General features: G+C 33.6%; 2 protein-coding genes across 2 annotated transcripts in view; both read left to right on the top strand.

The window, feature by feature from the left end:
• LOC129225830 (alpha-tocopherol transfer protein-like) overlaps nt 1–3,368 on the top strand; it is a 39,611-nt gene extending 36,243 nt beyond the window's left edge. Inside the window, exon 6 of the mRNA XM_054860350.1 lies at nt 3,017–3,368. Within this exon, the coding sequence (XP_054716325.1) occupies nt 3,017–3,190 (174 nt within the window). The 3' untranslated portion in view covers nt 3,191–3,368. The remainder of the gene's footprint in view (nt 1–3,016) is intronic.
• A 7,996-nt stretch (nt 3,369–11,364) lies between these two features.
• The window catches only part of LOC129225821 (glucose dehydrogenase [FAD, quinone]-like), a 66,344-nt gene continuing 64,443 nt past the window's right edge, over nt 11,365–13,265 (top strand). Inside the window, exon 1 of the mRNA XM_054860338.1 lies at nt 11,365–11,488. Coding sequence (XP_054716313.1) covers nt 11,365–11,488 — 124 coding nt within the window. The remainder of the gene's footprint in view (nt 11,489–13,265) is intronic.

The raw sequence follows: 13,265 nt of genomic DNA, 5'->3' as shown, positions 1-13,265 counted from the left end.
AATTTAATGTCCTTGGACAAATGAGTTTATAATTTCTTCTTTAGTTTTTAAGTTTTCAAAAAAAAAATCTTATAAGAATGACTAGGGAGCAGCAGAGACTCTACTCACCAACTCCCAGCTTCCGATTGTTTCACAACTGGAACTCACTTTATCCCTCCTTCTCCCCCTCAAATAACTCCCTTTTAAGGGCCATTGTAATAAACAAAATTTTATCTCTAAACAGAGTGTCTGAAAGAGAATTCTCCTATCTTGAAATGACATAACATCAAAACTGTGTAAGACAGAAAGGTGTTTTGCTGTTATTTCATTTCAAAACACAACAAACTTTATATTGAATCAAATGTAAAACAGAATTAAAATTGAATTCTGGGATTAATCTTCAAACTCTCGCTAAGTACAGGCATTTGATCATTGTGTAACTTTTAAGGCTTTCGAAAATATCTAAAAGTGTTTTAATTACTTTGACTACTGCTTATTGTTTAGTTTACCGTTATAAACATTGAAATGTCTTGCTATATCCATAAACTTTACCTAAAAATACCTATTAGTATTTTCTTCAACACTAGATAAATAACACCTAAACAAAATGTTTAAATTAGCTTATATTTGAAAAAACTAATTCAACTAGCAAAAAAGGAGGCTAAGAAATTATTATTTTTTAAACTCTAAAATCCCATTTTTTAAAAATAATGTAGTGTTACTTGCTTGTATTGTCAGAGATGTAGTAGTGGATTTTCCCCAAAAATATTTATCGTTAACAATGTGAAGCAATAAAAAAGTTACCTTAATATAAAATGCTCGTAGGCATACATAATTTACAGAAAACAAACTGCTTTGAAAGCATCACTTTCTTATCGCGTTAACGTATTTGTTTCTGCATGAAGCGAATGTATATCAGCTATTGTGTTTAAATTTTTTTTTCTGAATTGTGTATTACTAACGCGTTACTTCCCTCACATCAGTTGAAATTAATAGATCGTTAAAAACTTGTTTCAGTCGAAAAAAATTGGACTGTATCTTCTGTTAGGATATTAAAATGTCGAATCATATACTATACGTATTAATATGTTACACTTGATTAAAATTTTGAACCGTTATAAAACGACTTGATTATGAAAAACTGAATATTTTTGGTTGTTCCTGTAAATTGTCCAAAAATGCGTACATTCTTCATTTTCGGCACGGATCATGCTGTAGTAAATGCAATAACATAATAAAATTACAGAGAAATCCAAGTAGATATACGACAGTTAGAGCACGAACAGACGAGTAAAAGTCATGAGCACTTCTAAACTATGTTGGAAAGTCTAAAACGTGATCAAATGCCTCAAATTAAAAGTTTTAATCATTTTCAGAACTGAATTCAATGTGAAAAACATGCCAAGACTTCGCATATCATAAATCAAAGCAATAAATAGAACACAATTTCATTCAAAAACGCACACAGCACGGGAGAGGGGGGGGGGCAGGATCCGCAATAGAAAGCAGGAAAAGTGCCATTTTTCTTTCCTAGGGCTCCAGCTTTCACCCCTTGGGCACGTTGGGTTAAGGGTGTCGGTTTTTATCCTAGTTAAGGGTAAAATTTAGGCTCCGTATTGGATGCCGCTGGTGCAACAAGCGTTTCACCCCTAAAAGGTGCCCAATGCAACTTGTAGTTAACAGGGTAGAGAGAACGAATGTTCTTACTAGTTCATTCAAAAGGATAATATCTTTCTCAAACTTGTGAATAAGTTTCGTGAACATATCAATTGCAATTGAGACAAAACGACTGGCGCTTTCTAAACTAACCTGCTTTGAAGCAATTATTTATTTTATAACAAGGTAAAATTTTCAGCGGGCACCTCTAATATTTCATGAACACAACTGATTAAAACTAAAAAGCAGACGCCTACCATGGCATCAAATTGGTAGTAAAGCAGTTAAAATCGCTCAGCAAAATAAAAATTTAAAGTGAATATAAAGAGCCACCTAAAGTTGTAACCTTTCGAATAGATGTAATTCGAGTGAAATGCTTTAGCTGTATTAACTATACTGTAATGCCCCTCACAACTTTTTGCACTGATAAAGGAGTTTATTGCATTTGCTCATTCTGGAATTAATTACCCAGAACTCTTAGTTTTGAACGATATTGTCAAACCTATTATGCCAATATATATAAATAGAACAACTTTTATAATCAATTCTCCATGCCCTCCAGGGGAAAGTTCTGGCTAGTTACTACCAAAACACGGACCCCAGCAGAGAAAAAAGCTGTGTTGGTGCATTGATGATGGTCAAGGCATTAACTTTTGCTTACGAGAGAGAAAATTGAATAATCTGGAAGTTTCACACTAATTCCATAACAAGCAGACAATTTGCCCTTTTGACTGGTACTAATATTTTTAATGTACAAATAAGTTTTCACTACCAAAATATTTTCCCCAGTTTTGCAGTATTTCAATTGATATCTTCTGTAATTAAAATCCGTCAAAGATGAGACCTGGCTAAAACATTGAGAAGAGATAAAATGGAGAGAGTGAAGATTTTCATTGATGAAACCAATACCCCAAGTCACGTGATAGATTTTAAGGATAAGTATTAGACAAAATCAGGTTTATTTCGCTTCTTTCACGCAAAACAGGCCAACCATTCAACGTTTTTAGTCGCGTGACTTGAGGTCTTTGGGTCCGCTTTTGCTAAGTCAATGATTGCAGGTCCAATCATTAGCTAGCAAAATGGAAGGAGCAAGCCAATGATTGGACTTGAGATCCCTACATTTTTAATTCCTTCTCTAAGGGCTAAGACCACTTTTGATCAAGTCAGCTAAAGAAAGAACAAATAATAAAAAAAAGAGTTATCAAATTTGGATTATTCGTTAAGAAGCTGCGTTCCACGTACAAAGACAGATACATAAACACTTCAAACATAACCCCCACCGTGATTGCGTCGGGAGTTACAAAGGCACATAAATGAAAATGCATAAATGAAGCTATGTTGATAAAATGTATCATTTCTAACTCTCTTTCATTTTATGCAGACTCATTTTCACTCAACTCCGGAAACTTTATTTAAGTTTTTTCCTCGTGCAATTCTACCAACTCAATACGGAGGACTTCTGACAGATTACGACATGACGGACTGGCTGAAGGACGTCATGTCACCCCAGAAATTGGCAACCCTAGGTGGAGTAGTGCCACATACTACGAATTAGTGATTTCTGATCTCGAGCGATGTTTTAAAGCTCCTTGCTATGTAAATTATGCCATGTTACTGCCTGTAAAATTTGTACAAATGAAAATGGCGCATTAGTTTTGTTTAATATACATTTGTGGATATGACGTGTAACTTTTATGTATCATCTGTGGTGTGTTCGTAATAAAGGTTTCTAACCAATGTTTAAAGACAATTTCTTAACTAACCTTATTCTGTCATAATGCCCGCATTTAGTTCCGGTTACCAAAAACAATGAAAAGTAATAGTTAATTATAAAGATAAGATCCTTCAGCTTTTTTATTGTTGGCAAAAACCATAGACTAACCGTAGAAAAAAACAATGTACGTTAATAGCAATAATAAAACAGTTTTGTTGATAAATTTAACAAATCAGTTTCAAGGCTGAATTTAAGGCAGCATATATTTGTAAATTTTGGGCAATTTGAACTTTTCAAATAATGCAGGTTTTCGAACTTTCTTAGATTCAAGTCAAGTCATCAGTTTAAAACCGTTAAAAAAAAAGCTTTTTTTCGCTATAGCTGTTTAAAATTGCTTTTAATTTCGAGCATATCAACTTGCAATAGTTCGAGTGCAATATTTAACTGTCTTTTCTTTTAAGTGTCAATCCATTGCATATAATTGTAGAATACTGTTAAGGAAATTGTAGAGTTTTTATTTAAAAACTAGTTAAGATATTTGGTAGAATGTAAATGGTATGCCATGTTATCATTTTAAGTGACAAAAGTGAAAATTTGAATACAATTCGACAATTGATTCTCCTATCATTTGCGGAAACCTTAATCTACGCATATCATGACATGTTAGTTGTAACCTTGACAACTGTTGATGCTTATTGATTTAGAAAAACTATTAGACGAAAGTTCCTATATAAATCGAACTATGCATTTGTTCTACTTAAGATCTTATTCGTTACTTACTTATTAGTTTATCACTTACGCTCCTTTACTTCACACTGCATTATATTTATATCTTAATCTTTTTGAATGCCTAAAAGTCATATTTATGCTATATTTTCACAAAATCGAACAAGAAGCAACACGAAGACGAAATGAAAAATGTTAAAATTCACATCAAACTTGCATTAAAAAGCAATGAAGGGGTTGTGTATAAATATTTTTCTAAAGTTGAGGTGAAACGTTTGTTCTATTCGAACACAAATGGCGATGCGGAGCGAAAAAGCTGTTTCATAAAAACACAAAATATTGCTCAATAGACTGGGATCTGAAGGGGGTTGAGCATGCATGGAAAGGCTGACGCAATATTATTTCTGATTATTGTTACAGGCACGATGGTGATTATAAAACCACATGTCGTCGCCCCCCTGGGTGGTCGACAACCCCGGGGGAGGGGGGAAAGTAGTAGGGGAGCCTTTTTCTAAAACACTCATAACTCGCGAACTATTTGAGATAAAACACTGAAAAAAGTGGCAATCGACGCAACAAAACAAGGGCTTCAAAAAAGCTAAATATAGTTATGGACCTATCTTTGTTGGTTTCTGAGTAAAATTCCACTTTCGCAAACAAGCAAAATTTTCGAATAAAATGCGCAAAACAAACTTTTTTTGACCAAAATAAATTCCAAATCAAAATTGTTTGATTTTTTTTTTTTTCAAATAATGTGCAAAATATCATTATTCAGTTTGTTAAAATCAATTAAGTACTGTTAACGCGTTGAAAAACAAAATGACAGTAGCAAGCTCGAACACGATTTGCATTATAGTTCAAGATCTGAAGGAGTATTTTGAGCATGCATGGAAGACCTGACGCAAAATTATTTCTGATTAATGTCACAGGCACTATAGTGAATATGAAACCACATGTCTTCGCCCCCCTGGATGGTCGACAACCCCGGGGGAGGGGGGAAAGCAGTGGGGGGAGCTGTTTGCTAAAACACTCATAACTCGCGAACTATTTGAAATAAAACACTGAAAAAAGTGGCAAAAGATGCAACGGAACAAGGGCTTGAAAAACCTAAATATGTTTATGGTCTTATCTTTGTTGGTTTTTAATTAAAATTCCTTTTTTAGCAGTCATGCAAAAATTTTGAATAAAATACGAAAAGCTTTTTTTTCAAAGATAAGTTCTTTTTTAAAATTTTTTAACCGTTTAGGGAATTAATAAAACCTGAATTTCATTATTCAGTTTGTTTAAAATTACTTAATTATTATCAAAGCGTTGAAAAGTGAAATAAAAGCAAGCTCAAAAAGCATTTGAGGTAATTCACAAAAAAAAAAAAAAAAAAGTTTACGGAATGTACCTTGAAGACTCGACATAAACCAAAGAAAATTTTGTGGCTCTCCTGTTGTGGCGGTTTTATTTCGTAATATTATCAAAACAATGTCTCAGTTAAGTAATTACTTAATTATTTAACCTTTAACGCATTATAGCTGCTTAGTATGGGTCACAATGGCACTTTTTAAAAAATTAAAACATGCAAGTTTGCAAGTACGAAGTAATTACGGAAAGGATAAACTATCAGGATAACCCTTTTTGCAGATTTTACACCTGAGTTATGAAACATAGTGAGCGAGGCTATTGCCACATAAGCAGCATCAAAATTTCAGTGGAACGTTAAAGAAAATGTGAATAGTCTCTTATCCAGAGAAGTCCTGCAATGGCAATGTCTTCACAATAGCGACTGCAAAACTGCAAAAGAAAACCAAAAAAAAAACATTTAACCTGGGAAATGTTAGCTCAAAAGTGATGTTAGTACATCTAAAAATCATTCCCATACAATAAGCCCAATGCTAGGTTAGGTTCATCAGAATGGTTCACTGAAGCAAAGCGAGAGGTCCGATTTCGTGAATGTAATTGAAAATGATACTTCTTGCAGCAAAACTCTAGAAGAAGCACCCTATTTTAAGAACAAAGTTCAAGTTATCGATGGAATGAATGACTCTGGTTCATAATGTCCCAAACACTACTTTCAAATGTAGCAAAGATTTTGCAGGTCTCCAAATAAAAAATATTAAAATTTTCTCTCCAATAGTCAAACTACACGAGTGGACCTTAAACACGATCGGTACATCTCAATATCGTTTTCATAACTTGAAAACCAGAAGTTCCGGAAAGTACATTACAATAATTTCTTGTCATTTCCATCAGAAATAAATATAATATCAGCTCTTTACCATGCTCCTGCAATTCTTTCCAACATGTGCTAGGAAGTATTGCTCAACTGTACTATTGAATCAATTCCCCTGTACCTTAGCAGTGCCTTTAGATGTAACCAAGTCTGGGTTTCACTTGAATAAAAATAAAACAATAAAGCCCCACACCTTATGATGCAGCCAGTGTTACCAGAGAGTCTAATTCCACCCTGCGCAGGGCAGGCAAGAACTGTAAATAATCTTGTAATTGTTTGATTAATAATTCATCTTGCTGTAAATACTGTGCTTTTAAGACTAAAGCAAAAATCCATTAACTACAAAATACTCGGAAGAAAACGATTCAATAGAACAATTACAAGTCTACAAAAAAAGTATGATCCAGCTTTCAGAATTTCTGATATATTAATGCTTTATGTATGCATATTGATATTCTACAATTATTTTTTAATACGCATTACTTTACTAATTTTATTCAATTAGTTTTTTTAGAACTCTAGTGTATAATTTTATATTTATATTCGTTTTCATAAAAGCTCAAGCTTCTCATTTTTTATATTTATTTAGTACATATTATTTCTTGTATCAATGTTCTTTGTTGAGTAAATTATAAAAAGCAATATCCGCGAAACCAATACCCGCAATATTCGTTTGTGCAAATTGAAAACACAAATTAATAGAAATAAATTAAAATTATATTTGAATTGAAACTACTCTGGGCCTGGTTACCTAGTTCCTCTCAAATTTAAAGCAGTATATAGCAAAATTAAAGCCATAGTTAAATACTTTGCAATTAGAATAAGTTTGTAAACTGATGAATGAATAGTTCGTCATAAGGATAATAAGGCTATTTTTTTCTCCTTAGCATACTGCCGTTTTATTCAATGTGCTAACTTAGGCAAGTGCTTGCATTTTCTATTTCGCTTTTTAACGCTCACGTTAGTAATAATTAAGTAGTTTTAAACAAACTGAATAATGAAATTTCAGGTTTTATTGATTCCCTAAACGGTTAAATAATTTTAAAAAAGAACTTATCTTTGAAAAAAAAAAAAGCTTTTCGTATTTTATTCAAAATTTTTGCATGACTGCTAAAAAAGGAATTTTAATTAAAAACCAGCAAAGATAAGACCATAAACATATTTAGGTTTTTCAAGCCCTTGTTCTGTTGCATCTTTTGCCACTTTTTTCAGTGTTTTATTTCAAATAGTTCGCGAGTTATGAGTGTTTTAGCAAACAGCTCCCCACACTGCTTTCCCCCCTCCCCCGGGGTTGTCGACCATCCAGGGGGCGAAGACATGTGGTTTCATATTCACTATAGTGCCTGTGACATTAATCAGAAATAATTTTGCGTCAGGTCTTCCTCGCATGCTCAAAATACCCCTTCAGATCTTGAACTATAATGCAAATCGTGTTCGAGCTTGCTACTGTCATTTTGCTTTTCAACGCGTTAATAGTACTTAAATGATTTTAACAAACTGAATAATGATATTTTGGACATTATTTAAAAAAAAATCAAACAATTTTGATTTGGAATTTATTTTGGTCAAAAAAAGTTTGTTTTGCGCATTTTATTCAAAAATTTTGCTTGTTTGCGAAAAATGGAATTTTACTCAGAAACCAACAAAGATAGTCCATAATTATATTTAGCTTTTATGAAGCCCTTGTTTTGTTGCGTCGATTGCCACTTTTTTCAGTGTTTTATCTCAAATAGTTCGCGAGTTATGAGTGTTTTAGAAAACGGCTCCCCCACTGCTTTCCCCCTTCCCCGGGGTTGTCGACCACCCAGGGGGGCGACGACATGTGGTTTTATAATCACCATCGTGCCTGTAACAATAATCAGAAATAATATTGCGTCAGCCTTTCCATGCATGCTCAACCCCCTTCAGATCCTGGACTACAATGAGCAGTATTGACAGTGAAAAACAGAAGACGTGAAGCAAATGAAACATCAAAAAGAATATTTAGGCGAAATTTCTCTTAGAAATCCATGTTTAACTGAACTTCCTCCACGGACCCCCTCCGGAAAAATTGCGAGCTTCGCGCCTCCCCCCCCCCCCTTGCCGGCCTCGCACGAAAAAAGAAATTTTTTTTTTAAGTTTTTTGACACAGTTGAACTTATTTTTTCCTGACACATTTTTACGTTTTTTTCCCCCTTTAAATTTATTTATTCATTGTTCTGTCTATTTTTCAGAGCTCTTGTCTGGTTTTCATTTTTAACATGATTATTTTGACTTATAGAAGTAAAATTCTATTTGAAATTCAATTAGGAATGGAAATGTTATCACCAAATTTCTACAACAAGTTTACTAATAAAAATGAACTTTTGAAGCTATAATTTTTAATATGAGTTGTATTTGTATGACGTATTTTTCACTATGACGTAGTTTTCACAATGCTGCCAGCTTAAGTTTGCCTCAATTATAAGGAACCACAGCCCTCTGCTCGCTATCGGTCACCAGACCCCGGATACTGCAGGCGATTTCATTCATCGTAATCAATGTATTTTTGCTGGATGAACTGAAAATTTTGGAGTAAAAGTTTCATCTGAAGCATAATACCCCAGCTGTAAAAATGTGCCTCAACTTTTGCATTTTACATAATATAGTTTTGTAACAATATGAGCTTCATCATGTACACAGAATTAATTAATGTGTATTGTGTAAACTTCCAAGAGTTCCGAGGGGGGGGGGGAGGGGCTGCTGTGTCCTGCATGTACCCAAGCAAGAACTTTTTTTCCCTCATAAATGTGCTTTCTTTTTGAATTAAAATATCGTTACTAGTCTTTCAATCTCAATTATATTTAACGTTTTGGCTGGACAGCACTGCGGAACCCCTGGCATGGACTCGCGGACCCCCGGGAGTGCGCGGACCACAGTTTGGGTAACTTTGTTCTGGGAAATATTCCGTTCAACGGTCGTGGAAAGTAAATAGTGTTGCTCTGACAAATTGAGCTATGACCTTGACACTGATCATCCCCTTTTTTTTTGTTCAGTGAAACTTGTGTAAGTTGACCACTCGCGGTGCAGCACACTTTAGTGGTCAACTTAGACAGGTGGTCAACTTACAAAGAGTTTGTTATAAGATTCTCAGCCAAATTTGGTGCATATTGGTGGCCAATATAGACAGGTGATCAACTTACAAGGGTGGTCAACTTTACAGGTTTTGCTGTATGTTCAAAAGAAAAGGGACGCTTCATTGGTGAGGATTTTGGTCGGAGTACTTTTGTAAAACTACTGAAAAAGTTACCCAGCTCAACTCAGCACCAATTACTCTTCTTTGTTACCCCCAAAAATAGGTAAACATTTTCAAGGTCATCACTCGACTTATCAAAGCCACATTGTTATTAACGGGGCCTCTGTGGCCCCGAGGTAGAAGCTTCGATTCGAATACATATCAAATGAAAGTACAAATTTAACAAAATAATTTGTAAATTGAGCCAATGTACATAAAATAAACTTCCACGCTGTAAAATTGTACTTTGAATACAAGAGAATGAAATATAAAACTGCACAAGAGAAAAATTACAAAAACACTGATTCACATCTTATTTATACAGTAGGTATGTTCATCTGAATGGTTGTCCGGATTTACCGAAGTTCGGTTTAATAGGGTCCGGATTAATGAGGGTTTACTGCATTTGCATTTTGAATAAGTACAAAAAAGTTATTTTTTTATTTTTTATTTTATTTTATTTATTTATTTTTATTTTTTGAGCAGTGACGAATTGTTGTTTTACCTCGCTTGACCGTTTTTGATGTTGTTTCGATTTTTCAGATTATCATGGCGATGAGAATAAGCCTAGCTTGTTGTTTTCAACATGTATTTGGAGACTATAGTTTTCGTCGTCGTGGTTGCAAATCGTCTGCGTTGCGTTCATTCACGTCTTAACTCAAGCCTTTTTTACATTAAAAAACGCGTTGTTCTGTGTAAAACTTTTTTTTTTACAGAGGAAAAACCTACATAGATTAACTCAAATAGTACAACTTCATCTTAACAAATGTTTTCCATACTTATTCTCATCATTTAAGATTGATAAGAAATAAAAACGCGGTATAAGCTGTAAATATAATCTTTATGATAAGAGTGCGAGCGTAAATTGACCGTAATAACTATATTTCTATTACCACATGTTAATTACCATTTTTTTGAATGGATATGCCACGTATCACCTAATCTAGAAAATCAAAAGTCATAATATGACGGGGGCGAATTTCTTCTCCATTTCCATTCCATTCCATTTATAGAAATAAGAAACCTAACGTCCTATTGCAATACGTGTTTGCGAAAATCACAATTTGAATTCAAGACATCAAAATTCAAATAAATGCCATGGGCTGGATCCTGGATATATTTTTTTTCCCTTGAAAAAAATTAAGAACAAAAGTTATTTATCGAAAAGGTATTACAAAATAAATAAATGAAAAGATATGATGTTATTTAGAGCAAATACCAATACATGTGCCCTAAATTTTTGTTCCGAAAAATTTAATTTTATAATCAATCAAAGCAAATGTCATTTCTTTGATTTAAAGAGAAATTGAAATTGAATTTGAATTAAAGAAAAAACTCTCACGAAACTTTTTCGTGTGCTTCTAGTTCCTTATAAATCTTTAAACTCTAAATTCAAATAATGAAATTCATCTTTTCTTGGTAAAAATTCACTATCAGTTGTTTTTAAAAATCCTTGAAGAATTTTAACAAACAGAAAACAAGTCCATTTTAAAATAAATTGTCCGACAGATATAATGCCACTGCACGTAATATTATTTCGACGTACCTGTCAAATATTGATAGAACGCTGTTTACAACTATCAAAACGAAGAAGACGTTCTTCTCAGCATCGCAGTGACGTCACTAACCCTTACGGTATCTTCTCCCGCCAACTTTTGATTGGCTTCGAGCGGTTCGAAAGCAGAACAAGCGACTGGCCCGCTGACCAAGTAAGCAAGAATTAAGGGCAAAGTGAATCTTCCCTTAGATCATGTTGTTCGTGATGCCTAAAGTGCGTTTATCCATGTGGCTCTCGTAGCAAATACATGTCAAATTATGGGCATCTTGCAGTATTTACCATCTTTACTGCCTTTTGTGGCTCTGCTGTATATGCGAGCTCAAGACTCGGCAGCACCACTTACCAAAGATAAATGGGATACTGAATATGATTATATAGTTGGTAAGTCTTTCACTGTTCAAACTTTTTTGTTCGAAATGTATTCTAAGTCCATAGAGTGTCCCATCTATTAGTGTTATTTGCCATGGTGACTTTTGTCTTACGTGTATGATTAGGTTGCATTCGTGTCTTGCAGTTAAATGCAATGTCAAATTAAGTTTAGGGGTCTGTCGGGGTAATTTGGGTAGTCTGGGTAGTTTAGGTATAAGTTATATTTTATTGAAGAAAATGGAAACTATTCTATTGATACACCTACAAAAATTCACAGTAATTAACATCATGCTTACCCATGAATATATGCTGAAAAAATGTTGCCAACACTCTTTTTGAAATTGATAAAAAATAAATTAAACTTTTTGGTGATATCAATGCAAAGCAAGTACTTCCAAATAGTGCTTCTAATTAACCTGCCACTCTATGTTTTTCAAGTTTAGGTATGTAGACATTGCATATGTTTACTTTAATTTGGCATTGAATTGAAGCATTTAACATAATTAGTTTTCATGTAATTAATGATTTAAAAACATGGGGTAATTTGGGTATACATTACATTTTACCAATCAGAAGGACAAATAATAATTTTATTGGACTTCAAACATAGGGATGTATGTGCATTCTCACTACCCAAGGTAATATAAGCTAAAAATGAATTGGTAGGTTCTTTAAATTTGGTTAAAAGTTCTGTAACAGAAAAACTACTTCCCGTTCATTAACAGTTTGTCATATGGTGTTATTTTCAGTATAAAATCTATCTTAATACTTAAAAAAAATAGTATTCATACTATCCCATTATTTCTATTGTACCTACATTCAACTAAGTTTGAAAACATTGAGTAAGATTGTTATTAAAACCATGCTTCGCACTTTAACTATCACTATACCCAAATTCCCCCATCCACGGGGTAATTTGGGTATAGTAAAGCTTATGTCTGCCATTTATATGCAAAAGGGTCTATTAACATGTGATTTGTAGAAAACTATACTGGAAAGTCATAATGTATAGATAAATGTTATACAGGACTGGAAAGTTCAAAGTAGGTCATTTTTATACCCAAATTACCCCGACAGACCCTAGTAAGTTTTTAGCATTTTTGTGAGTTTAAAGTTTTGTGGTAGTTTATGTGTCAATGCATTACGTATAGTACAATCATGGACACTTCAATGGAAGGTCACATCAGTATGACCTCCCAAAGATTTCCTTATTCGTAAAATTTTGTCAAACGATTCGGCAGAAATATCATCATTCGGAAAAAGTTGGAAGCTCTATCTAGAAAAGTTATCATTCGGCAAAATTTAAAGTTCGATTCGGCAAAACTAAGATCATTCGGCAAATTGAGAATGTCTGCTGTTCCAAAAATATAAGTTCGGGGCGCCCCTGCATAAAATCCTGATATTTATTGAATTTAAGTGAACTTTATATTTGGATTATTTAACTGAATTACATTGGTTCTTAAACCGTTTAAAGAATGACTTTCACATGTCGTCGCCTAAGAGCAACAATTGGATTTCTTAGTGTTATTTCTGGGAGGCGACGATATTCAGATCTTTTCATACGTTTCCTACAGAATTAGAATCCAATTTGAAAAACATTTTGCGATGGTTATGCAAATGAATATCATGAAATGAAAATTTAACGATACACCATTTAAATTTTTCCCTCGCTATGCCCAACAAACTAGTCCAACAAGAATTGGACAAAAGCATTGTTTCGCTTGTAAATATAGACTAGTTCAAATAATGTTAATTAGTAATCAACAATTTCGTACAATGTGTTAACACC

This window comes from Uloborus diversus, chromosome 1 (assembly GCF_026930045.1).
Source record: "Uloborus diversus isolate 005 chromosome 1, Udiv.v.3.1, whole genome shotgun sequence".
In the NCBI taxonomy this organism is placed as follows: domain Eukaryota; kingdom Metazoa; phylum Arthropoda; class Arachnida; order Araneae; family Uloboridae; genus Uloborus; species Uloborus diversus.
This window is presented reverse-complemented; position numbering and strand designations above follow the sequence as displayed.